This window comes from Balaenoptera physalus (genome assembly GCF_965194825.1).
Source record: "Balaenoptera physalus genome assembly, chromosome: 10".
NCBI classification, from domain to species: Eukaryota; Metazoa; Chordata; class Mammalia; order Artiodactyla; family Balaenopteridae; genus Balaenoptera; species Balaenoptera physalus.
The window spans coordinates 75,766,336-75,792,967 of record NC_138889.1 but is presented as its reverse complement, the minus strand read 5'-3'; the positions used below and the strand labels follow the sequence as shown (position 1 = coordinate 75,792,967).

The following is a 26,632-nucleotide window of genomic DNA, read 5'->3' as shown; positions in this document are numbered from 1 at the left end:
TCCCAGGAACTTCTTTATACCTTAAAAACAAACAAACAAACAAAAACAACCTGTTTCCTTCCATTTAAACTCATTTCTTCTTTTCAAGTCTCAGGATGTGCTTTGTTTATCTATTGCTGCCTAACTGTCTCAAAACTTACTGACTTAAAACAACCACCATTTTATTTGTTTATGATTCAGAGGGTCATGAGGGGCTCAGCTAGGGGGTTCTTCTGTTCCCTGTGGCTTCAACTGAGGTCATTCACTCAGCTGTATTCAGCTGGTGCTGGGCTGGAATAGACGGTCCAAGAAAGCTTTTCTTACATCTGGCACCTTGGTGTGAATACCGGGAAAGGGGGATCACTAGGGCACCTTGGAGGCTGTCTGCCATACTGCTTAAGAGTTGAATCCTTGAAATTCGAGAAGGCATATTCTCAGGATATGCCTGTACAGTTGTCCCTCCGTATGTGCAGGGGATTATTTGCAGGATTCCCCATGGATACTAAAATCCACCGATGCTCAAGTCCCTTATATGAAATGGCATAGTACAGTTGGCCCTCCATATCCACAGCTGTGGAACCCGCAGATGCAGACAGCCAACTGTATACAGAATGGTGGGGAAAAAAATCCACCCCCAGAGAGAGAAAAAAATACCAGAAAATATATCTAAAGGAAACCAGTGCCTTTCTCAGTGTGGTAGGATCATGGATGACTTGGGGTTCATTTATGCTTTTATGGGGTTTTTTCCCTCTTATTTTCCAAAATCATTTTTAAAAGATTGGCCACCTGGGACTTCCCTGGCGATCTGGTGGTTAAGACTCCGCACTTCCACTGCAGGGGTGTGGGTTCGATCCCTAGTCGGGGAACTAAGATCCTGCATGCTGCGCAGCGTGGCCAAAAAAAAAAAAGATTGGCCACCGGAAAATATTTATTAATCCTTGCCAGGCAGGAGTGGTAGCTGGGGATCATGGGGGCCCCCTGGGGTGAGTCACCTCCCTCCAGGTTGGGTTGCTCAGCCTGGCAGGCGCAGAGTCAGGGGCTGACCCAACCCCAGGGATCTTAATGGGGGCTGGTTAATCCTTTGGGGGCAGCGGTGGAGACAGTCACCAAGGCATGGAATCCCTCCCCCCACCCCATAGAAAGCCAACGAAATGACTCACGTCATGTCATGTTGGTGAACCAGTTCAGAGGAGGGGAGACTTAGGGGTCCTTGACAGGCAGCTCTGTTTCACTAAGTCCGTGAGTCCTTCAGGAGGTATCAGTTCCCAGGGCAGGAGAAGCAAGTTCTTGCTCTGTAATTCTCCCAGTTCCAGGACACAGACGGGATGAAGGGCCCTCTGCTTTCGTTCATTCTTTCCCCATTGGACCTTGGCCCCCCTTCCAACTCACCTGGTTTTGTTTTTACCTGGGGAGGAGGGGGTGGTGACTGGTGGTAGGTTCAGAGCTGTCGGTCATACTCCTCTGTGGCCCTGCTTTCTTCATGGGTCCCCGCAATGCCCCTCTCTGGTTTCATTCACTGATTTTTTCTCTTTTGTCTCCCACTGCCAGGTCCCTTCTCCCCACAGTTCATGTGTTCTAACGTGTTTAAGGCATATTTTGTGCGTTTCTGTGTGCTCTTGCAGAATGAGTGGCAATATGTCGTGTATATATATTTTTTAAATTTGTGTCTATTGTGTTGTGTTCGGTCTCATTCTTTTCGCTCAGCCGTGTTTCTGAGGTCCTTCCATGGTGCCATATGTCCTCTGATCCTTCACTTCTAAGGGCTGCAGAGTATTCCCCAGTGTGTCCCTGGACACGGCCTACCAGCTTCCCCAAGTGATGGGAATGTAGGTGCCCCACTCCTCCCACCCCACCGCAGATAGCACAGGAGGGAGCTTCGGCGCACGGCTTTTGTGTTTCCTAGGACTAGGTAAGAATTTTTTGGAGCAGAAGCACGCATTTCCAGACTTTTCTACTTCCCAGATTGGTTCCAACAGAGGATCTGGAACACAGAGAACCAGGAGGAAATGGTGTGGGTGGTAGCTGGGGAGATACACAGGGGACAGAGCATGCTGGACCTTTATTGATGGCCATGGCAGGGATTTTGGTCTTTATTCTAAGAATAAGGGGAAGCCATTGAACGAAACTAAAGCAAGGGCTCAGATTTGTTTTTTTTTTAAAAAGGCAACTGTGGATCTTTAGCACTAGAAGGGCCCTTAAAGACCCCTAGGCACACTCTTTGAGTTTACAGAAGGCCTCTGAGGCCCACAAGGCAGTGAGATGCCCAGGGTCACACAGCCCACGCCTCACAGAGCTAGAACTGCTACCCAGGCCTCTTGACACTGCCAGTGTTGTGAGCCTCCCCAGTTACTGAGGGCAGCAGCCCCTGGAGGGTTGGAATTTGTCAGCACATCTGTCCCTGGCGGGTCTTGGGTGGCTCTTGCTCACCTCCTATCCCCTGGACTTTCCTAGACCTCTGAGAGCATTTACCAGGACCTACCAAGGAACCCCAAACCAGGACCCAGCCTTCTGCTGTCAGGGAGGGAGGCCTCAGACCTTCAGATACCCACAGGCAGCCCCTGTGAAACATCCCATGCTGGCTTAATGAGTGAAAACTGAACCAGAGGGTTAAAGACATGCGTGCCAATCCTGATTCTGCCTCTTACTTTCTGGACCTCAGTTTCCTCATCTGTAAAATGGGAGGGTGGAGCAAGAGGCTCTCCCAATTCTGTCCCTCCCTCCCCACATGTTTGGGCTTAAGTCTCAGGCACTAGGGACCTCTGGTACCCACTGCCCAGGGCCTCTCCGTTGGTTATTTTAGTGCTCACCGTGGGCTGGAGGGAGGGGGTAGCTGCACCCTCAGAGTTTCATTGACCCTTTTCACCCTTGTATTTCTGGGCCTCCGCTCCAGAGAGGCACAAAGAACTGAGCCTTTGTTTGCAGCAACAAAGCTGTTTGCAATTTCATATAGAACCATTTTATTATATCCCATCCAAAGAGTACTTGAGTTGCCTTTTGTTTTGAAAGCTTGTTAGCATTTCAGATTTAATTAACTGACAGAACAAAGCTGCCCCACTTCCACCACCCCCAGCCCATGCCCACTCCATCCACCGACCCCAGGTGCCAGTCGGCAGCCTCAAAGCCCCCGCCCACGTGGGGGCAGGGCACCCACTGTCCTCCTGAGGGGCTCACCTGGCAGATGAAAGGGAGGTCCTGTTGCCTGTCCCTCATGCTCCCCTCCCCTCCCCTCTTCCCCTTCCTCTCTAAATTCTGCTGCTGTTTACTGAGCGTTCACCGTGTGCCAGGCACCAGGCGAACCACTGGGCACTTTTTACCTTATGGCATCCTCAGACCCCAGCCAGCAAGGCTTAGTGGATCTGTTGTCCAGAGGAGAGATTGAGTCACTTCCCCAAGGTCACACAGGTAGTAAATGGCACAGTCGGGCTTCAAAGCTAAGTCTGGGTGACTCCAGGGCTTTGGCTAGGAGCCCCCCCAAGGAGCTTCCTCCCCAGAAACAAGGCACTTGTAGGGACAGCAAGAGCTGCAGTGCTGACTGGATAGGGCCAGGTCCTAGAGATAGTTCTTGTTACAGATGTACCTCCTTTTATTGCGCTTCGCTTGATTGGGCTTCACAGATACTGCGGTTTTCACAAACTGAAGGTTTGTGGCAACCCTGCGTTGAGCAAGTCTGTCGGCACCATTTTTCCAATAGTGTTTTTTTAAATTCAGGTGTGTCCATTGTTCTTTTAGACATAATGCTACTGCATACTTAATAGACTACAGTAGAGTACAGACGTGACTTTTGTATGGACTGGGAAACCAAAAAATTCGTGTGACTTGCTTCATTGCAGCGGCCTGGAACCAAACCAATAGTGTCTCTGAGGTACTTGGAAATCTGCCTCCCAAGAGCATCCACACACTGGTCCCATTCTCACCTCTTGACGTGCCCCCTTCCCCAGCACAGCCCCCTCAGGTGTCTGCAGACAGGACCCCGCCACCTCCACTCCCCTCCATCCCTTACAGTGAGGTAAGAGCAGTAATCCTATAAACAAGTGTCCGTGTCTAAGGGTGGGGTTTCAGACACAGTGATGGGCTGTGGAGCCCAGCACCACCTCCCACAGAGATGAGGCTGTACTTGGGAACACATGGAGGGTCAGGAGTGTTGGAGATTTCTTCAAGATGCTGTGGTGTGGAGAGCAGATCACCTGAGCTAGTCTCATCTGGTGGGTTGGTTAACGGTATGGGCTCTGGCCGCAGGCTGCCTGGGTTCTAGTCTTAGCTTCTGCCTATTGTTAGCTGACTTGGCCAAGTGACTTAACGCCCGTGTGCCTCAGTTTCCTCATCTGTAAAATGGGAGTAAGAGCAGTACCTTCTAGCATTGTTGTGAGGATTAAATGGGTTAATATACGTGAAGCACTTAGAGCAGCACCAGCGTGTGGTGAGTGCTCAGTAAGTGTTAGCCCTCAGTGGTCCTGGCTCTACGTTTGGCTGACTGTTGACCTACAGCAAGCCACTTTCCCTCTCGGCCTCAGTTTCCCCATCTGAGAAACTAGCAGACTAGACCAGATGCCCCTCAAGGCTGGTCTGGCTCTGCCCATCAGTGGTTCTAGATGCTCGCACAGGGCTGAGTGTGATGTTCTGTTGGTCAGCGCCCCCATGACTGTGTGGGCATGGTGGGGGTGTCCCTCCTGGCCACGTTTGGGAAGAGAAGAAAAGCTGAATGGGACAAGAGCTCCCTCCTCATGTAAACAGAAACAGGCCGAGCCAGCCTTCGGCTCCAGTTCCGCGGCTGGCAGCCGGCAGCTCCAAGGATGAGTCACCAACGGGAGCAGCCACGTTCTGGGGCTCGGGCGGGGCCAGCTCCGGGGCACACCATGGCTGCAGAGTTTAATGGTGGGATTTGGGTGCCAGGTGACGGGAGAGGGATCATGGTGCTTCCACATGCCCAAGGTAAACTCTCAAGGCCATTTGCCTGCGTGCCTTACCCAGGGCCCCTAGAGCTTTGGCCCAGGATGCAGAGCTCCTACCTTCCAGTGCTCCTTCCTTTCATAAGATACGGCCTTTGAGGAGCCGGGATCTGGCATAGAAGCTGCACCGCCACCCCCATGCAGCTGGTTAGGGTTCAAGGATCCCCAGACACAGGGACTCCCTCCTTCCCAGGTTCTCATCATCTCCCAGATTCTCATCATCTCACTGCCTTTGCTGCAGTGACCTCTCCTGAGAAGCAGTTTGGCAAAGCGGAAAGATCACTTGGCGTCAGGAAGGCCTGGGTTTGCATCTCGGGTCTGCACGTACTTGGGCAAGCCACTTAACCTCGCTCAGCCCGATTTCCATACCTGGAAAATCCCTTTCACCCCGTGCAGGAAGCAGGCCCGAGAGGAGCCCAGTGTTCTGTCACTGTCAGCAAGCTGCCTCTGAGTCAGGGCTTCGTGCATGGCAGAGCAGCTACTGTGCTGTGAACTACTGAAAAGCCAGTCCTTGACACAAGCAGCCGCCTCTCACCGGCAAAACGGGGCTGACGATGCCAATGTCTACCTCACAGAGAAGCAAAAGGAACTGCGTGCGCACAAGCGCTTTGGGAGCTGCGTAGAGCCTACCCAGGAGATCTGGCGTTCTCATTCCGGAGCGAGACAGTGAGTGGAAGGGTGGACAGGGCGAGGAGAAGGGCTGGCGTGATCTCTAGGAGCAGGACCTGGAGGCCAAAGGACAAAGGAGCCCAGGACCTCTGTGGTCCACGAGGGCGGGCACTGTGTTCACTGCTGTATCCACAGAGCCTAGCCTGGTGCTTGGCAAAGTATTGATATATAATTGGTGCTCAATAAATGTGTGTCGGGCTCACACATGAATGAGCAGAGACTAAAGTCAGCCCAGTTCTCTACCTCCCCACTGCTACCACCTGATCACAGACCTCTGCTCCCACCCCTGAGATCAGGGGTTCTTAACCTGAGGTCCGTGGATCCCCTCCAGAATTACATGCGGAATATAGTGTGTGTGTGAAGATGTATCTTCCTGAGTAAAGAAATGTTAGATTTCTGCCCAGAAAAGCTTTTAAATAAACCCTGCTCTGAAAGGTAGGCATCTACCAGGGACTCATTTGGATTCATCCAGCCTCCAGGGCTGCCAGGTACCCTGTGGGTTTAAAAACAAAAAACGGCTTCCACCCTCGTCTCTGAGAGGTGCATACAGGGCCCCGCCAGCCTGCAGTTTTTCTTCTACCCCCTTAAGGTGCCAGGCTGTTAACCTGCCATCTTTCATATGCAAAAGTGATGTCAGGGGGCCTGTCTTCTGAGTGGCTGCTCTCCGGCTGGGTGGGTCTCACAGAGACTTGGACTCACTCTCAATCTCTCCCAGTCCCCCCACGTGCCGTTTAGGTGTGACAGGTGAAAGTCGGGGTCCTGAACCTGGGAATATTAACCAGGCCTCATAATATCTGAACTTAGAACAGTGCCCTCTTTTTAAAAATAATTTTCCTCACTACAAATTATTTATCTCTATACGTATGTGCCTATTTACTTATTGGAGGAAATTTAGAATATATAAACAGGGACTTCTCTGGTGGTGCAATGTTTAAGAATCCGCCTGCTGATGCAGGGGACATAGGTTCGATCCCTGGTCCGGGAAGATCCCACATGCTGTGGAGCAACTAAGCCCGTGTGCCACAACTACTGCACCTGCGCTCTAGAGCCTGCAAGCCACAACTACTGAGCCTGCGCACCACGACTACTGAAGCCCGTGCGCTCTGGGGCCCGCGTGCCACAACTACTGAACCCATGTGCTGCAACTACTGAAGCCTGCGCGCCTAGAGCCCGTGCTCCTCAACAAGAGAAGCCACTGCAATGAGAAGCCCGTGCACGGCAACAAAGAGTAGCCCCCGCTCGCAGCAACTAGAGAAAGCCTGTGCACAGCAATGAAGACCCAACGCAGCCAAAAATAAAAATAAAGAATATGTAAACAATGAAAAAAATCACTCTACTCTCACCCTCCTCCAAAGAACTATTGTTACTACTACCTGTCTTCTGTTCTTCCCATTTACCGTGTATGATGTTCATTAAACACTTCCTGTGTGCCCGGCGTCCACTGTGCTGCACGCTCTCCAAGCACCACTTGAGTTAGCCTCTCATCTTTCTTCGGGGATTCTCCACCTTTTTATATACTTTCTTAATTTTTAAGGCCAAGGAGAGCAGACTGTTTTGTAACCTTGCCTTTCTCACTCCACACCATCGAAAATCTTTCCCCATTATTAAATATTTATCTACAGAGTCATTACTAACGGCAGCATGATGACATTTTATTGCAGGCAGGTTCCAGGCTTCTCAGACTGGGGTGCATGTACCCCTGAGGGCAAAGCCACAGGATAAATGTAGAACATTTTCCTGAAGCATAAATTTGATTCCAAGCTCTGGGAGGGAAAAAAAAACACATTATTTTAAGATCAAAACAAGCACAGAAATGCCATAGAATAGCATAAAGAACACCCATGAATTTTAAAACAAAGCAGCAAAGTCCAGGATCATGTGACTTGCTGTTTTTCCCCAAAGACCCATGTCCCCTCTGCTCTAAGGATGGGAGAAACATCTAAGAAGCACTGTGTTCTCCCTCTTCTTACAGATAAGGAAACTGAAACCCAGGGGGGAGAAAGGATTGCCCAAAGTCCACAGTGTGTGTTACGAGCCAAGCCAGGTGGCCCCTGAGCTGTACCCCTCCTACCTGTCCGTATTTGCCGTCACACGTCGACTGCTTTTTCTGAAGGTGTGGGTGGAGAACTTGCCACTTGGGTAATCAACCCTCTGCTTATCAATAGTGAAAACTCTTGGCTTCCTACGTGATCCATCTCTTAGCAGCGGCTGGATCTGAGGTATCTGCTCTTGTGGTTAGTAACTATAGCCTCCCTGGGCAAAGGTAGAGGCCCTTAGGCTCCACCAGCACTTAGATTTTTCACTTAATGCACTGTATTGTAAACACACATCCACTGGTCTGTTTTACCCAGCTGACTTGAGCCTTTTGAAGGCAGGAGTTACGTGTTGTCATTATTATTATAATCTGATGTTTCTTGAGCAGCTACTAGATGCCAGGTGCCAAGTTGGATGTTTCATCTATAGGATCTACCATCTTCATCGCAGCTTTTCAAAGAATGTATTATTATCCTTGTTTATCACTTACCCATCATCATTCACTCATTTAGGAAATATTGATTGTAGACTTATGTGCCAGGACTAGCGCCACATGTTGTGGACAATCAGGATGAGCAAAACCAATACTGCTCCTGCCCTCATGGAACTTACAGAGACTGGGGGAGATGATATTCGGCAAATAATTTTGACAGACTGGAGTGAGTGTACTGTAGCTCAGAGCCTGTCCAAGTGCCTCAGTTCAAACCCACCTCAACCACTTATTAGCCTCTCTGCACCTCATCTTCCTCTTCTGTAAAATGAGGATAATAGTAGTGCCAACTTCATAGGGTACCATGAAGAGTGAATAGATTAACATGTGCAAAGCACTCAAAGCAAAGCAGGGCTGTGTGCTCGCCAGGTGTTTTGTTGCTGCTGGTCATATGAAGGAGAGATGTGGGTTGCTGGGTGTGTGTGATAGGGGAACCCCTACTTTAGGAGACAGATGATTGAGTTCTCCAAGATGAATAGGAGTCAACTTGGCAAAGTGTTTTGGGGACAGTTGAGGGGACCAGGATGTTGGGGGGATGTTCCTGGCAGAGGGGACAGGATATGCAAAACATGGGGTGTGGGCTCACCCGAGGAACTGGCAAAGAGTGTGGCTGGACCACAGCAGGTAGGGAGCTATACAGGGTCAGGTCTGGGAAGGAGGAGCCTGGGAGAGAAATACAGGTATCCCCAGGATCACCGCGTTGTTGATCCAGGCCATGCGAGATGCTCAGCAAATACTTGTCACGTAACCAAGCGAGCATGCAGACAACTATGTTGGCCTCACATGGTCTTGGCTGTGGGTGTTCCGTTGTCTCCCAACTAGAAAAGGAGTCCATTGTCCCATATACACAGTGATAGGTGGACCGTCCCATCCCCACCATCAAGCCGTATACATCCGTCTTGATGGTCCCTCTCTTCTTGGCAATAGATTGGACGGTGTGGGTTTAGATGGGGAGCTCCAACCTCTGGGGCTCACCGAGGTGGTGCTGCTGGAATCCCCACACTCCACCAGGGCATCAGATCCAAGCCAGTGCTGTTCAGACTTGTTTAATAGTGGAACCTTGTGTTGAAATCATCTTAGAGGAAGCCCAGTATATGGAACGGTATTGAACAGCTTCCACGGCTGAGGCCCAGGCATAGGGACCCAGAGCACTTGGTCATAGCTGGTGCACCTGAGAAAACACCAGGGCTCCTTAAAGCACAGTTAGAAAACCAGGGGACTTCCCTGGCGGTCCAGTGGTTAAGACTTCGCCTTCCAATGCAGGGGCTGCGGGTTTGATCCCTGGTCGGGAAGCAAGACCCCACATGCCTTGCGCCAAAAAAACCAAAACGTAAAACAGAAGCAATGTTGTAAAACATTCAATAAAGATTTTTTAAATGGTCCACATCAAAAAAAAAAAAACTTTAAAAACGGAAACCAAGGGAAGGCCCCCAACCCCCATTTTCGAGGTGTGGAAATTGAGGTCCAGAAAGGAGGGGGTGACTTTCCCAAGGTCACACAACCAGGGATAGACCCAGAACTGGATCTTAGACGTTTGACATCAATTCTGCTACACCGAGATTTTCCTCCACACCATCCTGACCACCCCCATCCCCCCTCAGTGTGGGGTCTTGAGGTGGGGAAGGGGCACGGGGCTGTGACCTTGTCAAGTGTCCAGCGTCTCCCCCCCTGCACACACACCGAGTCAGGGCGCAGAGCATGAGAGACAAAAGCCCAGAGGGCAGGCGTGGGTGGGCTGTTCAGGGTCACGGCCTGGTTATGCCGTACCTTTTTTTCCCTCTCTCTTTTAATTGAGTTTGAGGTGGTGGTTTTTTGTTTCCTTAAGGAAGGGAAAAGAATGAAGCTGCGTAAACACCACGATGTTAACTCCCTGAAAAACCTCCTGCCATTTTAACTCTGTTACTGGAGAAATCAAAGAGAAATAATTTGTCCACCCACACTTAGCTCTTTCTGACGAAGGTAGGTGAATATTGCTTTGCTAATCGAGGGTGACTGCTGGAAGCGGAGCCAGGCTGACTGATCCCGGATTGAGAGGAAGCCACGGCAACCCCAGAAGGAGCGGTCCGCCGGGGTCGCCAGGGCCCGGATCACCGGCCGTGTGTCCGCCTTCCGCAGGTGTCCCCCAGCCGGTAGGGATGGAGGCGCTGGACCAGGCCGAGGGGCCCACGGCCTTGCAGAGAGAGATGCCGCTGCCCCCGCCTCCTTCACCGCCCTCAGAGCCGGCTCAGAAGCGACCACCCCGAGGCGCCAGGAGCCACTCCCTCACCGTCAGGAGCAGCCTGTGCCTGTTGGCTGCCTCCCAGTTCCTGGTAAGGACATCACAGGCCTTGCGGGGCCTGGAGGGAGGGTGGGTTGAGGGACGGCCTCCACTTCCTCCCCGAGATGGCCGCCTGGGGACACGGAAAGATGAGGGGCCTCCGTGGCGTCCCTCGTGACTCCAGCCCTCGGGCTGGTGTGAGGAGAAGGCTGGAGTTCTGAGCCACAGCCTTGATGGATAAGCCCCTCATGCCCTGACCTCAGAAGCAGGACCACAGGCCCACTCCCAAGCCCCTGGCCCCACAGGGGTCCTTCTGAGGACTTCCTGTCTCTGGAGGCATCTCTGGGAGACTCTCCTTGTTATGTGTGTACCTGGTGGGGTGGGAGGGTCCCCTCTGGGAAGGGCTTTCTCTTGGCTCCCTTGAGTCAGCTTTTCTTCAGGGAAAAGTCCCGGGCCCTTGCCCCAGCTGCGCAGTCTGGACCTTGGGGGGCCAGGTTGAGGCTGAAGGGGAGCTCTCGAGGGTGGGGAGATGGGGGTATGTGGGAGCAAGGAGCCCAGGCTCCAGACTCAGTGTGCTGCCCCCCGGCCGCCCCAGCTCGCCTGCGGGATGCTCTGGCTCAGCGGCTACGGCCCCATCTGGTCGCAAAATGCCACAGACCTCATCTCCTCTGTGCTCACACTCCTGGAGCAGCTGGGACCCTCGGTGAGTAAGCTCCAGGGAGCCCCAGGGCAGGAGGGAATGCTTGGGGGGCCTCCAGTCCCCCCAACCCCTGCCTGGGGCTTGAGTTCAGAAGATATTTACTGGCCCCTGAAGTGCTTCTCCCTGTCCCCCACCCAGACCAGGTCCAAAGTTTTCAGAGCCTTGATTTTATCCCTGTTGAAACATGAGAACTCTGCCCATCCCCCCGTCACCCTGACCTGTTTGATGTTCCCCAGGCCTGGCTGGCTGTTGGGATCTGGGACGTCCCTAATCTGCTGCTGGTCTCTCTATCCGTGGTCCTCGTCACCACCTTGGTAAGGCTCCTCCTGAACCAACCTCCGTGCTCCCCTCCCGTGACCCTGAGGCCCGATCCCCACCTTCTCCCATTTGACCTACAGACTAGACATTCTGGGTAGGGCTGAGGATGGGGCACCCGTCTCCTTCCACCAATGTGCCCAGCCTGGGGGGAGAGGTGCCGTCTTTCTCAAAATTGGTTTGCAGTGTTCTTGGCTGGGGAAAGGGGCTGAGGCAGGGAGAAGACTGGAGTAGGAACCCTACCCCAACCCCACGAAGAAGGCTTCAATCCACAAGAACCTGAGGGTTGGGGATGGAGAGGGCCAGGAGGACGTGATGGGGGTGGAGTCTCCCATCTAGGTGAGGGGTGGTGCGATGCAGAGAGCTCCCAGGAGGGTAGGGCTGCTCCAGACACATGGAGGGGCAGGGGGCTCAACTCCATGGGCACCCCCTCACCCAGGGGGGCTGCCGGAATGGTCCTCGGTCCATGATGCCATATGCCCCCAACTAGGCGTGGCACCTCCTGAGGACTCCCCCAGAGCCACCCACCCCGCTGCCCCCCGAGGACAGGCGCCAGTCGGTGAGCCGTCAGCCCTCTTTCACCTACTCTGAGTGGATGGAGGAGAAGGTCGAGGATGACTTCCTGGACCTGGACCCTGTCCCTGAGACACCTGTGTTTGACTGCGTGATGGACATCAAGCTTGAGGCCGACCCTGCCTCACTGACTGTCAAGGCCATGGGTCTGCAGGAGAGGTAGGTGCAGTGGAGAGGTGGGCTCTGCGGGCCCTGGAGCTCTCAGCTCCCGATCGGAAGGGCAGTTGCCTGACTCTGCCTCCCAGTGCCCAGGGAAGAGCTGAGCTCATAAGCCCACCAGTGGAGACACATCCTCTCCAGGTCTGATTCACATAGATCAGGATGCCCCAAGGTGAACGCTAAGAAATGCTGTTACTACACACAAACACATGGGCATACACAAGTGTACATACGTGCACGCTCACACGTACACTTGTGGTTTGGATAGATTTCTTTACTGTAGGACGTGTCGGGACCTTTAACATGCTTGTAGTCATTGTAGATTGACTAAGGGGGGTGTGTGGCATTCCTCAAAGTCATCTGACCACAGAACCCTACTTTTTTTTTTTTTTTTTGGTTTGAACTCAATTTTTTTTTTAATTTTTTGTTGGAGTATAGTTGCTTTACAATGTTGTGTTAGTTTCTGCTGTACAACAAAGTGGATCAGCTATATGTATACCTATACCCCCTCCCTCTTGGACCTCCCTCCCACCCCACCCCCATCCCACCCATCTCGGTCCTCACAGAGCACCGAGCTGAGCTCCCTGTGCTACACAGGTTCCCACTAGCTCTCTTTTATAGTGTCTCATAGTGTTCCTCAGAGCACACGTTGGGAGGTGTCAACACTCTCTTTTCGGGGCCTGGCTGGGTAAGCCAGATCACACCAAGGTTGAGTTGCCCACATGATGTCATGGAAAGAGCACTGGACGAGGACTCGGAAAACCTAGCTTCTTGTTTCAGCTCTGCCACCCCGTCACTGTGTGCTTGAGCCGTCCTTGTCCCCGCTGTGGGACTCAGATTCCCTCTCTATGTCACGAGGGCGTTCCTGTTCTGTGCCCTGAACACAGTAGGGTTTGCTCCGTCTGCTCATCGTCGCTGCCGCTGTGCTGCCCTTGGGACCCCATCTTTCCCGGGGCCTCTCCTGGATTCTGCGTCCTTGCAGACTGCCGGTCCGGGGCTGGTATACAGAAGGTCGAGCCCTGCTTCTCTGCTCCAGGCAGGCACCCTCTCTGTGAGCTTCCTGGGGCCACAGGGCTGGGAACTGCCTCCAGCAGTGGCAGAGGCGAGTGCAGGGAAGGACTGTACTCAGGGGCCTTGCGTTGAACCTTGGGAACCGCGCTGAGGCCACACTCAGCTACTCCACCGCAGGCAGCCTAAGCCTCGGGGCTGAGCCTCACACCCCCTGTGTCAGGGGTGATGTCACACCCACTCCTCTCTCTGGAACCCACCTGGTTCCCACCCCCATCTCTCCCTCCCTCATCCTCCTGCTCCAAGGCCCCCAGCTGATGGCCCTCCCTGACCCTGATACTCACCCCTCCTTACCCGGTCCTTCCAGGAGGGGCTCCAACGTCTCCCTGACCCTGGACATGTGCACCCCGGGCTGCAATGAGGAGGGGTTCGGCTATCTCATGTCCCCACGCGAGGAGTCGGCCCGCGAGTACCTGCTCAGTGCCTCCCGCGTCCTCCAGGCCGAAGAGCTTCACGAGAAGGCCCTGGACCCCTTCCTGCTTCAGGCAGAATTCTTTGTGAGTCCCCTTGAGCTGGCCACCCTGCAGGGGGCAGCCCGTTCTGCTCATGTTGATCCCCCCAGCAAGGCTTTGGAGCGGGGTACCCCAAACTCAGCATCTGATAGATGAGCGTCATTTCATTCTCACCTCTCCTACTGTCTTGTTTTCTCTCTGGGCCTCAGTTTCTCATCCGGAAAATGGGGGTAAAAATAACAGGGGTGTTGCAAGGATGCAAGAGGTGCAGAACGTTTGCAAAGCGCCCATGGGGTGATTGGTGTTTGTGGCGTTCCCAAGTCTTTATCATCCAGGACTGTGCTCTGAAAGCCTGAGAAAGCCTTAGAAAGCTTTCTCTTCTTTTTTTTTTTTTCCTTTGGCCACGCCGCGAGGCACCAGGTATTGAACCTGGGCCCCAGCAGTGAAAGCACTGACTCCTAACCACTGGACTGCCAGGGAATTCCTGAAAGCCTTCTCTTCTGACTCTCCCATTTTCCCACCCTCCCCCTGCCCGACATCCCCTAACATTGTTCGTCCTCCTTTGAAATCTCTCCAGTTCTGTGATGCAGGCTTAGGGTGGTCCTGATCACCTCCCCTCTAGACTTATGCAGCAGCCTCCGGCTGCCTCCTGTTGGACTTTGAGGGGCCCATAAATGACACCCCTGTTTTACCTGCCTGAGCACTCAACCAGTTAAGAGCCAAGACATGGAAAATCACAAAACCACCTTTATTTTTGCTGATAAAGGCTAGGTTTAACATGCGGATTAGGTATGTAGCAGTAGGGAACTTCCTGATACCAACCACCAGAGTGAACAAACTTTCCACCCACCCCGGGCGGTGCTGGCACATCGCCGGCCTCACCTCATAGGGGTGCCCTATAATTCTTTCTTGGCAGGAGGGGCAGGAAAGAAGGAAGAAGGAAGGGGCTGGAGCCCAAAAGCCCGGTTCCTCAATCAAACACACTCATTGGGTAACTCGCCCACCTCTGTGGGTAGGAACGGGCAAGAGGCCGTGAGCATTTGGGGAGTCCCTCTTGGGAGAAGCCAGAGGGATGGAGAACCCGTGTGCCTCCCTCACAGCTCCCCCCGCCCCAGGCCACCCTGCTCCCTACCTGGACCGGAGGACTCTCCCCTCTGAGAAGCCCTCCATCACCCTCTGACCCGTTGCTCCAGTTTCTCCAGAATGTGGCACAGCCTGCCTTACCTGAGTTGAACGAGCCCCAGACTCCTTTTCCGGACTTATATCCCCATCCCTGCAGGGACTGTCCACTTCAAACTGGGCCCAGCACCACCCCCCCGCCCCGGTGCCTTCCCTGTCATCATCCCCCACCCTGGAGGCCCCTAGGAAGCCTTCCTCGACCACCCAGCCTCAGCTGCCATTCCCACGGCCACACCTCCCCTTGAGGAAAGGGCTTGCATCCCCTTGTCATCTCCGGTTCAGTAGATCATTGTCAGTTTTGCTCAGAGAGTAAGAAAGAGGGGGTGCCCACACACCCACTCCACGGGCGCTTCTGCACGTGCTTTTTATTCTTTTGATTCTCACAACCACCCTAGAAGGTAAGTATTATGATCCTCATCGTACAAAGCACATACTTAGTGTACCCACAAACAATGAACACTGTAAACCATGTGAAGTCAGGTGCTAAAGCGTGTGGACAGAGGGAAGGGGCGTGAAGAGAAGACAGACACTGGGGAGTCATCCCAGAGAACATGGGTGGGGGGGAAGAGGTGAACCTTAAAGGCTGGGAAGGATTTGGGGTGATGAAGAGGGGTGGGACTGGTGCTCCCCACAAGCTGGGTGCCATGAGCTCAGACCTGGAGGCTAGCTGGATACTGACAAATTAGCCACAGGAAGAGATGGGCATACTGGAAGGTGGGTCTCTTCAGAGCAGCTGGTGGTAAAGAAAGGCCGGATTGGAAAAGACCTCACATTCCAGGCAAAGAAGTTCCAACTTGGAACTCTTGACATAGAGAGTGATTGGGAGGTGCAAATACAACCCTGGGAGGCCCAGAAGGAGGCTCCTTTCCTGCTGGAGAATCAGGGAAGGCTTCTTGGAGGAGGTGGCATTTATGATGGACAGGAGGACATGAGAAGATGAGGATGGGGTGGATGTTACTACAGAGTGAGCAGCACTATCCAGGGTCCTGAGGTAGAGACACCCAGGGTAGGAACACGGGTCAGTAAAACCACTCAGTGTGGCTGCAGCACAGGGTGCAGAAGAAGGCAGTGATTTGCCAGGTCACTTTTTCTTCTGTTCTTCTTTGAGTGTCTACTATGTGCCAGGCTGGCCCCCTATAAACAATGGTGATAATAACATTTATTATGCACTCAGCGTGTGCCAGGTCTGTTCTAGATGCTTTTTATGTGCTCTAACTCATTTAATAGTCAATGTTTGTTGAATGAATGCATGCACTTAAGTCAACCCACCTCTGCTCACACCCCCATGTCCTCCTCCTTCAGGAAATTCCCATGAACTTTGTGGATCCAAAAGAGTATGACATCCCTGGGCTGGTGCGGAAGAACCGGTACAAAACCATCCTTCCCAGTGAGTACTCACTGCCCCAGGGGGTGGGGGCAGGCTCCCCCTCACCTGGGAGCCACTTCACCCTGAGGAAGGCCTTAACCCCAGAGTGGGCCTCCAAGGTCACGAGGAGAGGGGACGGAGGGTGCAAGTACCCAGTGAAGGGAAACACCCCCTTTAGAGGGTAGAGGGCTCCTTGTTCCTTCACACAGCACTTTCCAGACCCTTGCCCTGTGGAAGCCCAGAGAGAAAGAGGAACAATAACAGCAGCTTCTAGACAGTTCGTGGTGGCTGAAAAGTCTTATCACATCCTTGGTCTCTTCAGAATGGGCAGATTTTAAAGAGAGGACATTAAGGCTCAGAGAGGATAAGTGGCTCATCCACTGTCACACAGCTAAGACGTACAGAACTGAGTTTCAAACCGGGCCTGTGACCCCAGAATTGGGCTCTTTTGTCTACCTTGAGTTCAGTTTGGCCAGATTGTGAGTCCTTTAACAGGCAGAGCCACCCCATAAGGGAATGAGCTGCCTGTCAGGTAGTAAGCTCCCCATCAGTCAGGGTATTCAAGCTAGATTGCATGAGCAGTCCCCTGGAAGGTCTGACAGGGATTTTCCCCCTTTGGGGGCAGTTAGACCAGGTGACCTGATATTCCTCTTTTAGCCCTGGAGTGTCATTTTCAGGTAACTTTCATCAAGCCCCTATCTGCCTGTCACCCCTGCCAAGTTCTGGCCCCAGGCCCCAGGGCTAGCTTAGGGGGTGATATATTGAAACCAAATCCACAAACCTACTCCACTCAGTTTATGGAGTAACGAGGCTTTAAAAAAGCAGTTTTGCCATTAGCATCTCCAACAACATGTAAGATGTCATGACTTATTTTTAACTTTTAAAATATCGACTTGTGGTTGCTATGGTTACACAGTGTCTAGGTAGTTCCGGTTAAACAAAGCACCATTTAAGGCCAGGATGCAATATTCAGGGCTGCTCACCTCTTCCCTCCTCTTGCCGCCCTCCACCCACCCAGCCCAACCTGGAGGGAGGGGTTCGGGTACCCCACAATGTAGGGCTTTGCTGACCACTCAGAATAGCCACTGGGGGAGTATGGGAGCCAGGCCATCACTCCATTTGGTCCCCACTGGATTCCTGAGAAGAATCCAGCCTCTAGCCATGCCCTGAGCCTCCAGGTCCCCGAGCCCAACAGAGAACCTTCTCTGTGGCCAGCAAGAATTGACCCTGTGCCTTCAGAGACCGGGCTGGGGTGGATGGCAAAGCCCCCTCTCAGATCCAGGACACTCAAAGGTTTGCTTTCTCATTCATTCTACACCATGACCAGGGCCTGAGAATTCAGACATGAATGAGACACAGACTCTGTGCACAGGGAGCTCACAGTCTAGTGAGAGAGACAGATCCATGGACAGTTCCAGTACAGAGTGACCCAGTAGGCAGCATTGAGGACAAGATGCAGGGGAGCTGCACCTATATGAATGAATGAATGAATATCCCTCAAATCTAGCTCCCCCTCTCCAACTTCACTGCCAAATTACTTTTTTGAGGTGAGGGCTTCCATGTTGCCCAGTGATTTTGGGGGGTCGGACGTGCATGTTGCACAATTCCAGGGGTGCCATTTACATGGACTGCATTGACATAGTGCCCCCTGGTGTTGTGCAGGGCAGGGCAGCCCTCTGACCCTGACACTTCTTATGTGGATCTTTACAGTAATCTAACTAGTCTCCTGAGTCCCACATTCTCTCCTTCTGTCCATCTTCTACCATTGTCACCAAAATGATGCAAAACAGAAAACTAATCATGTCATTCTCCTCTTTAAACACTGTCACTGTTACCCCGTAATCCTCGGGTTGAGGTCCAGCCTTATGAGCGTGGTTTATCGGACCCTTTGTCAGCTGGTTCCTCTCCAGCCTCATCTCTCCCCAGCTCCCGCCTGGCCCTGTACACTTGAACTGGACAGAGCGGTGCTCCCTACGCCGCTTTCTCCTGGTCCTTCAAACCCAACCCAGGTGCCCCCTCTTCCATCTGAGCCAAGTCAAGTCCCCTCTGTTCCCTCGTCCCCAGTGCTCACAGGCCATACACTGCTCGACCGCCTGCCCAGCGGTAGGGGACAGGGACCGGGCCTGGCTGATCTAGGAGCCCCCATGCTCAGGCACAATGTCAGGCTCAGAGTCCACGCTCGGTAGGGTCAATAGAACCATCACCATTCTCACGGTGGTTCTTTGATATCAAAGGCCCTGGTGTCTGGCCAGGGGGTCTAGTGCCCACTTCTGAGTTCTAATCTGGGCAGGCACCACGAGGAGAAGGGAGGTGGCCCACACAGTGCTGCCCACGCCTCTCTCCCGCTGGTCACCCAGAGCCTCCTTCCATTTACCCTCGCTCTTCCCCATACCTGACACCCCTCCACTCCCTCCTCCACAGGAGCTGCCCTGTCCCCACCTCCCCCCACCCCATCACCTGCCCAAACCTCAAGCACTGGGGCCGGGTCATGAAAGGGCCAGAGAGCGGGAGGTGGGTGTCATGTCCCATTTCATCTACTGGGTTTGGGATCCTTCTTTTTTTTTTTTTTTTTTTTAATGTCTTTATTGGAGTATAATTGCTTTACAATGGTGTGTTAGTTTCTGCTGTATAACAAAGTGAATCAGCTATACGTATACATATATCCCCATATCCCCTCCCTCTTGCGTCTCCCTCCCACCCTCCCTATCCCACCCCTCTAGGTGGTCACAGAGCACCGAGCTGATCCCCCTGTGCTATGCGGCTGCTTCCCACCAGCTATCTATTTTACATTTGGTAGTGTATATATGTCCATGCCACTCTCTCACTTCGTGGGATCCTTCTTTTGACCTGTTAGCTTATAGTGGAACTTGTAATGATGGCAGTAATAACAGCAGACACGTGCCCTATAGTGTTCACCATATGCTGGGCCGAGTTATGGGTCTGAGGACTCACTAACATCTACTCTTGAACGTTTAAAAGATGAGTGAGGTTGTGATGGAAGGAATGTCCCTAGTTTACAGAGAAGGCACAGGGGGACTAAGTAAATGGCCTACACTGACACTGCCAGGACTTGAACCCAGCCTTGCTGGTCAGTGGTGTAGGCTCCTGACCGCTCCTCACACGGCCTTTGAGAGCCCCGTATGGGGCACACTGGCAGGGCCTTTAGTCCAGCCCTCCCTCCACAGAAGAGAACCTGGGGCCCAGAGAAGGGAGAAGACAGCCAATTGGTGACAAAGCCAGACCAGAGCCCCGGGCCCCGGGCCCCGGGCCCCAGCTTCCTGCCCACCCCACAACCTGCCGGCTCAATCCCAGCTTCTGCAGGCTCACAGAGCAGACTAGTCAATACAGGGAGGCTGTAGCTGGAACAAAACAAACCCAGGAAGAAGAGCAGGACGTTGTGAGAATCTGCTGCTATGGCATTTGACATGTGAATAGATGGGGGTGGGGGGGAACCCTTGTGCACGTGTGTGCCATCTCATCTCAGACGTGGAAGACTTTACTCCTTTCATAGTAATATTCTCCCTCAGCGTCCTACCCAAATCTTAGCTATAAAGTGCTTTACAGTTTAACGTTGCACTTTCACATCTGTTTTCTCATTTATCTTCCCAACAATCCTAGGAAGTAGGCATCTTTACCCCCATATTACAGATCAGAAAACCGAGGCTTAGAAAGGCCATGTGCTTTACAAGCTTACACGGCACGTTGGGGACAGTGTATACTCGAACTCAGCCCTGCTGTCCAGGATGCATCCTCTAGGGAATTTCTTACTGATTTAGCTTTCTCCTCCCCAGAACATGAGGCACAGTGAGGACAGGGCAGCTTAAGGGACACATGGCAAGGGGCGGCATGGATCCTACAGAGGGAGGGACCTAAGGCCTCTCTCTGTACTGTCCTCTTCAGCCTGGGCCTCACCTGCCTGAGTGGGCCACAGGGATGGGTCAGTGTTTTGCTTCTGGGCAAGGGAAGAAGGAACTTCAAGTTCCAGAAGAAATGTGGGTGCCCTGAAATGGGCCAGACAAAGTGGGCTCTGCACCAGGGGGACTGCATATGTTAAATCCCAGCCTCACCTGTCTCCCCCACCCCAGACCCTCACAGCAGAGTGTGTCTGACCTCACCAGACCCTGACGACCCTCTGAGTTCCTACATCAACGCCAACTACATCCGGGTATGTAGCCCCATCCCGATGGCCTCTCCCTGAAAGGGAGGCCCGAGTCAATGGGATCCATCCTCTAGGCTTGTCCCTAAGCCCATGTGGCTCCTGCCAGCCCCTGGGAAGAGCCTGAGTGTGGGGACTGGGCCCCAGGAGCACGGCGTCTGACCCTGATGGCCTGGCCTTGGCTGGCCACAGGGCTATGGTGGGGAAGAGAAGGTGTATATCGCCACTCAGGGACCCATCGTCAGCACAGTTGGCGACTTCTGGCGCATGGTGTGGCAGGAGCACACGCCCATCATTGTCATGATCACCAACATCGAGGAGATGAACGAGGTAGGCACCCCTGTACCTTACCAGGTGTATGCTGCTTTGTGCCCTGAGCTAAGCATCTTGTTTCCATATTAATCCTTACAGCAGTTTTGTGAGGTTGGTATGTTCACCTCACTGCCTGCCAAGGGGAGGAAATGTGAGGCTCAGCGAAGTTAAGTCAGTTGCTCAGAGCCACACAGAGAGTCAGAGGCAGAGCCTGGAGCTGGCCTCTCCACCTCCAGGGCTCAGGATCTTAACCACGATGCTCTGCTGCTGCTCAGGCTGCCAGGGCTGATGCTAGCTACTTCTGTACTCATCACGGCCCATTTAATTGAACTCCCATAAAAGTCCTTCAAAATGGGTATTATTTCCATGTTCCAGATGAGGAAACTCAGGCTCAGAAAAGGGAAGTAACTTACAGGTTATGAAGCAGAGATTTGAACTCTCTAACTGCAAACCTACTGCCCTGTTACCTCTCTTCCCGCTGGCCTGGGAGGGGTATTGGGGAGAGTATGGCTGGGGTGCTGGGAGTATCACAGCCTGATCTGGGCCCCTGCAGAAGTGCACCGAGTATTGGCCGGAGGAGCAGGTGGTGTACGACGGCGTGGAGATCACTGTGCAGAAAGTCATCCACACTGAGGATTACCGGCTCCGACTCATTGCTCTCAGGGTGAGGCCTGGGGTTGGACTGGGCTGGGCAGATGGGGGACTCCACAGCCAACAGGGTCCCAGGGGCCATGATAGCTGAAATTAAGGCGTGTGTCACTCCCAGGATTTACTGATAAGCAGGAACGAGGGAGAGTGGTGAATAGACTTGGAGGCCAGAAGAAGGACCAAACCCTCCGTGCATTTCATATTGTTAGGTTCTCTCCATCCACATTGTCATTCATAATGTCTTCCAGCTCTGCCTCAAATGTACCCAAGGCCAGGACTGTCTGGAAAAGGGGGCTTCAGCAGCTTCCAGCACTGTCCTTAAAACTGAACTTTGAGATCCTGCCTAGAAACATCCTTTTACCTGAGCTTCCAGCCTGTAGTATGACACCGTCCACCAGAGGGCAGGCACTCCTTGCTGCATTTGGGTTGCACAGGGAGGTTGTGGTTGCACAGAAAAAGGAAAAAAAAAAAAAGAGAGAGAAGAAGACATACAAAATATGAGCAATTACAGAACAGCCCAGAAGAGTGGGGGGAGGTATCCTCCCACCCTGAAGTTGTGCTTCTTCCAGGCTCAGCATAAGAGAGGAGATTGTTCCTTTGGAGTCAGGAGAATTAGTGCGTTCTGTTTTTGAGAAATCTTATGACCCATGTTTGGGGAAAGTGGTGCCACTGTAATAACCCAAAGTCTGGAAGAAGTGAGCTGGATGCCAGGAAGCTGACATCCTATCCAGAAACAGCCTAGGAGGTCCACTGATGCTGGCAGCCACAGGGTCTGGATAGGATGTCAAGGGCCTGAGACTTGTTCCTCTGAGCTGCCCCCTCCCACTGGAGAAGGTGAAAGAGGGGGTGTCAAGGAGAACTCAGCCCCTGGAGGACAGTGCCCAACTAAGCATCTCCAAGGTATAGGCTTGCTTGCGGGCGGAAAGGGCCAGGAGGTAGAGGGCAGAGGCCATGGTAGCTGCCACAGCCAGATAATGCAGGGGTGCAAGGAACCAGCTTCCTTTTTACCCCCGAAAGATATGCTGGGGCTGTCTCATCTTCTCAGTGCTGCCGGACTGGTTAGGGAAGAATTGGGACAGCTTGGGGCTTGGGGGTATTTACTTCTGTCCATAAACCTTTACAAGCACCTGCTCTGAGCCTGGTTCTGGGTTGGGTACTGGGAACACAGAGCTGTCCAAAGCCTGGACTCTCTCCTCAAGGAGCACCTATAAAATGGTAAGTACTGACATAGAAATAGGTAAGAGCACAGAAGAAGGACCCTTTGTCAGCTAGGGTGCTTAGGGAGGGCTTCCTGGAAATGGTGGTGCTGAATGGGGTTCTGAAGGATGAGTAAGAGTTGGCTAGGGGGCAAAGAAGTGGCGAGAGCATTCCAGGCAGAGAGAAAGTAAAAGTAAGGGCGTGGAAGATAGAATAGCTCTATGTGTGTATACGTGGAGGAGGTGGGGGAAGCAGAGGTTTGATCTGCAAACCATTTGGAGTGCAAGAGAATCAAGTGCAAGTTCACAGGAGCAGGAGTTGGGCCTGAAGGGTAGATACTGAACCATGTGTCTTATTTGCCTGGCTGAAGACTGGGGAGGGTGGGTTTGATTCTAAGAGCGATGAGAGCCATCAAAGGGTTCTGAGCAGGAGAGCAGCCTGTGCTGTAGACAGACCGTTTTGACACTGTGGAGCTCAGGCCGTCAGGGAGGAGGAGGGAGGGTCTCACACAGTTGAGAGATGATAAAGACCAAAGTGGAGGCGGCGGTGGTGGAGAGGATAGCACGGAGAGGGGAACACTTGCTGGGGTTGGAGGTGGGCAGGGAAGTATACTGAGGCAAGAGGAAGGGTCCCAGGGCTCTTGGGGGGTGACTGGGCTGTTAAGGGGTGACCAGGAGACAGGAGTGAATTGGAGAAGGGACTCTTCGCCTCTCTTGGATGATCTTGGAGTTGCTGGGGCAGAACCCACGTGAAGACCAGTGCTGTCGCTGCTGACCAGCCCCTGCTGCCCACCTGGCTTCGGGTCTCTGTCTGGTGCCGCTGGGTGATGTGGTATAGATGGCAGAGGCCCGAGGCCCCACTCCCTGTGGCCTCCCTCCTGTGTGTTTCCTCCTTCCCTCCCATCTCCATCTCTGGGCTGATCTGTGGGCTCAAAGAGTTCACGTGTATCTGGGGTGGGCCTCTGTGTCCTGGACAGAGTGGGACAGAAGAGCGAGGCCTGAAGCATTACTGGTTCACATCCTGGCCCGACCAGAAGACCCCAGACCGGGCCCCCCCACTCCTGCACCTGGTGCAGGAGGTGGAGGAGGCAGCCCAGCAGGAGGGGCCCCGCTGCGCCCCCATTGTCGTCCACTGCAGGTGGGTCCTCCCAGACACCCACGAGGGCAGGGCAGCTTCCCCCACCCCTAGGCTGCCCTGCCCCTCACCCACCCACGCCCTCGGCCCTCAGTGCAGGGATTGGGAGGACGGGCTGCTTCATCGCCACTAGCATCTGCTGCCAGCAGCTGCGACACGAGGGCGTGGTGGACATCCTGAAGACCACGTGCCAGCTCCGTCAGGACAGGTCAGCCCATGGGCGGGGACTGAGCATGTGGGGAGCTAGACCCCTGGGGGCAGCAGAGAGAGACTGACATGTGCATAGGGTGAGGGTTAGGGGGACACACCCTGTGGGGACTGACCGGCGGACAGGAAGTAGGGAGGACAGATGGGTAGAGGAACCGGGTCCAGACAGTTGGTGGCTGGATGAAAAGGGGAGAGAAACAGAGCTGGTGGACAGAGGGGCAGGGGCCGAGAGTGGTGGGACATGTCACCTGTGTCCCCGCTGTCTATGCCAGAGCTGGGAGGGACAGGAAGGGGGCGGGGGAGTGGCTGGCCAGGGTTGGCCTCTCTAAGCTGCACAAAGGCAGAGTCCCTGATGTGCCTCAGATGACTGGCACTCTGTGGGTCTGGGGGCAGGTCCCTCCATGACCCCGTCCCCACTGTGCGTCTGCCGGGCAGGGGTGGCATGATCCAGACGTGTGAGCAGTACCAGTTCGTGCACCACGTCATGAGCCTCTACGAGAAGCAGCTGTCCCGCCCGTCCCCCGAGTGACCACACTGCTCCCCGAGGTCCTCTGGGTACCACCCAGCCTGAGTCTGGGCCCTCATCCCGGCCACACCCAGGGCCCTGCCTCGGGTCCAGCCTGCTCCCTGCCCCTCCCACTTCCTCCTCCTCAGTCTGCTCCCCCCAGCCTGGGCCTGGCCCCTTCCCCCCCCCACCCCACACAACGTAGCTCTTCCTACTGTACATATTGGGGAGTGGGGGAGGGTGGGGGAGGGGTGTGCCAGGCCAGGCCTGGGGCCCCAGGGCCTGACCCACGCTGCGCGACCTGGGGCCTCAGTTTTTAATGATGGTTCCATTGCTACTTGATCCAAAACATTTCCGTGCCGCACTCCACGTGTCCTGCTGCAGCGTGTTCTGTCTGTCCATCCATCTCTGCTGTCTGTACCGGACACTGTGTCTCCTCAGCCCGGGAGAGGGGTAATGAGCTCCAGCCCCCAAGTGGCCCCGGCAGAGGTGCCTGCCCCCGGCCCCCAGCCCCACTTCTCCCAACAGGCAGATTGCACTTTGCCCCTAGTTACTGGGACCAGGATAAGGACGGGGGGCCTGAGGACCTGGAGGTCAGGCACAGGGAGCTCCTGAGGGGGTGGCAGAAAGATCTCAGCTGGGGGAGAGGTCTCTGGGTGGTGGTGGGGGGAGGAGTATCGCAGCCAGGGTGGCCTCTGGGTGTCAGATGCCCGCAGGGGGCAGTGAGCAACCCACGAGGCATCAGGGAGGAAGGGGACAGATGGGGACAGTGAAAATAGAGGACCTGGGCCACGGTGGGAGAGGGGGAGCTCCGAGGGTGGGGTGGGGACTCGGCCCCAGATATGTGTGAAACATTTTTCGGTGTCACTGTGGGAAATCCCTCCCAGGAGTCTCACTGCGTGTAGCTCTGCGTGTGTCCCATGTCCATGCGTGTGTTGAGAGCCCGTCAGCAGGGCGTGCATGACTCTTTGGCAACATGTGTTATCTTGGAGCCACGTGTTTTTATTGCTGACTTTAAATATTTATTCCACGGCAGACAGAGACATTTGGTGTCTTTTTATAATTTGCTCATGGTCATTGAATAGAGCAATAAATGGAGCATTTTGAGCAAAACTGGGTCTGTGTGATTGCCTCTCCCCTCCACTCCCTGTACCCCCGTCTTTGTACACACACACACACACACACACACACACACACACACACACACACACACACACACACACACACACACACCCTGGCCCTCGAGACCCGTGGGACCCCCTTGTGGATGCTGGGAGTGTAGCATGAATCCAGATTTGAAAAGCCAAAGTCCATTGAGCAGGATCCTCACACACCCTCACCGTCCCACCCAGCCAGGAGCCAGGGGCCTTGGGGAGCCACAGGGACACGTGTTGGAGGTTTCCAGAGAAGGAGAAGTGGCTGGCAGGCCACCAGCTTCGACAGATGGGCCAGAGAGGCCAAGGCTGGAGCAGGGGGACCTTCAGCTCACACAGGCCCCTCCCTGTTGGCCAGCCCACTTATCCCTTGTTAGCCCTGCAGGTCCCAAGAGCAGCTGCAACCCAGCAATTTCCCCTGTAAGGCCTGGGCTGAGAGGAAGCCCCACCCAAGGAGCCTGGGGAATCTGCCCCTAGGCAAAGATCCTGTGCCTCCTAGACACTCCTGCTCTATTCTTATCCCAGCCCCCAGGGATGCAGCAAAAGTAGCTGTCATGCCCTTGCTGACAGGTGCGGGTCAACCCAGAGCAGGAGGGAGTCCAGGGCAGGACTGCTAACCAACCAGCAGGTCCTTACAAGGTAGGGAAGCCTTGAGTGGGCTGGTTGAGGGTCTGGGCTGCAGGTATACTACAGACAAGGAGGAAAGAACAGGGAGTGCTTGGGCAGCTGGGACGGAGGGCCCAGAGTAGGGGGGCCTGCTCTCCAGCCACCCTCCAACAAGAGGATGGGCCCTCCTACCCTTCTGCCCAGATTAGGGGGGTTGGGCGGTAGGAGTGGGAGTGGGGAAAAGAGCTAACAATTCCCCCTCTTCTCCTGGGGTGGCCCTGTGAGGCTACTCAGGCTCTGCAGGCACCACATGTAGAGCACAACATGAACGGTGCCCCCTGGATTTGTGCAAAATGACAGACCTGCCAGACTGTCCCCAACTCACCCCCTCCTGGTCCCTGGAAAACACAGACCTGTCGCTTTGTTCCCCAAGCCCTGCTGGCCCCACACACACACACACACACACACACACACACACACACACACACACACACACACACTGCCCTTCAGCTCAGAAGGTCCCACC

The 26,632-nt window shown here is 54.0% G+C and overlaps 1 protein-coding gene across 6 annotated transcripts in view; it reads left to right on the top strand.

The window, feature by feature from the left end:
- PTPN5 (protein tyrosine phosphatase non-receptor type 5) overlaps positions 1–26,527 on the top strand; it is a 56,239-nt gene extending 29,712 nt beyond the window's left edge. For 2 of the 6 annotated variants that reach the window (XM_082476643.1, XM_082476644.1), the window contains 12 exons: positions 10,234–10,427; positions 10,971–11,078; positions 11,312–11,389; positions 11,881–12,122; positions 13,498–13,687; positions 16,124–16,208; positions 20,273–20,352; positions 20,536–20,673; positions 21,209–21,319; positions 23,477–23,637; positions 23,729–23,842; positions 24,277–26,527. In XM_082476643.1, the coding sequence (XP_082332769.1) occupies positions 10,234–10,427; positions 10,971–11,078; positions 11,312–11,389; positions 11,881–12,122; positions 13,498–13,687; positions 16,124–16,208; positions 20,273–20,352; positions 20,536–20,673; positions 21,209–21,319; positions 23,477–23,637; positions 23,729–23,842; positions 24,277–24,370 (1,595 nt within the window). In that variant the 3' untranslated portion in view covers positions 24,371–26,527. The other 4 variants (XM_082476646.1, XM_082476645.1, XM_082476647.1 and 1 more) reach the window with 4 other exon arrangements.
- Positions 26,528–26,632: the final 105 nt, after the last annotated feature.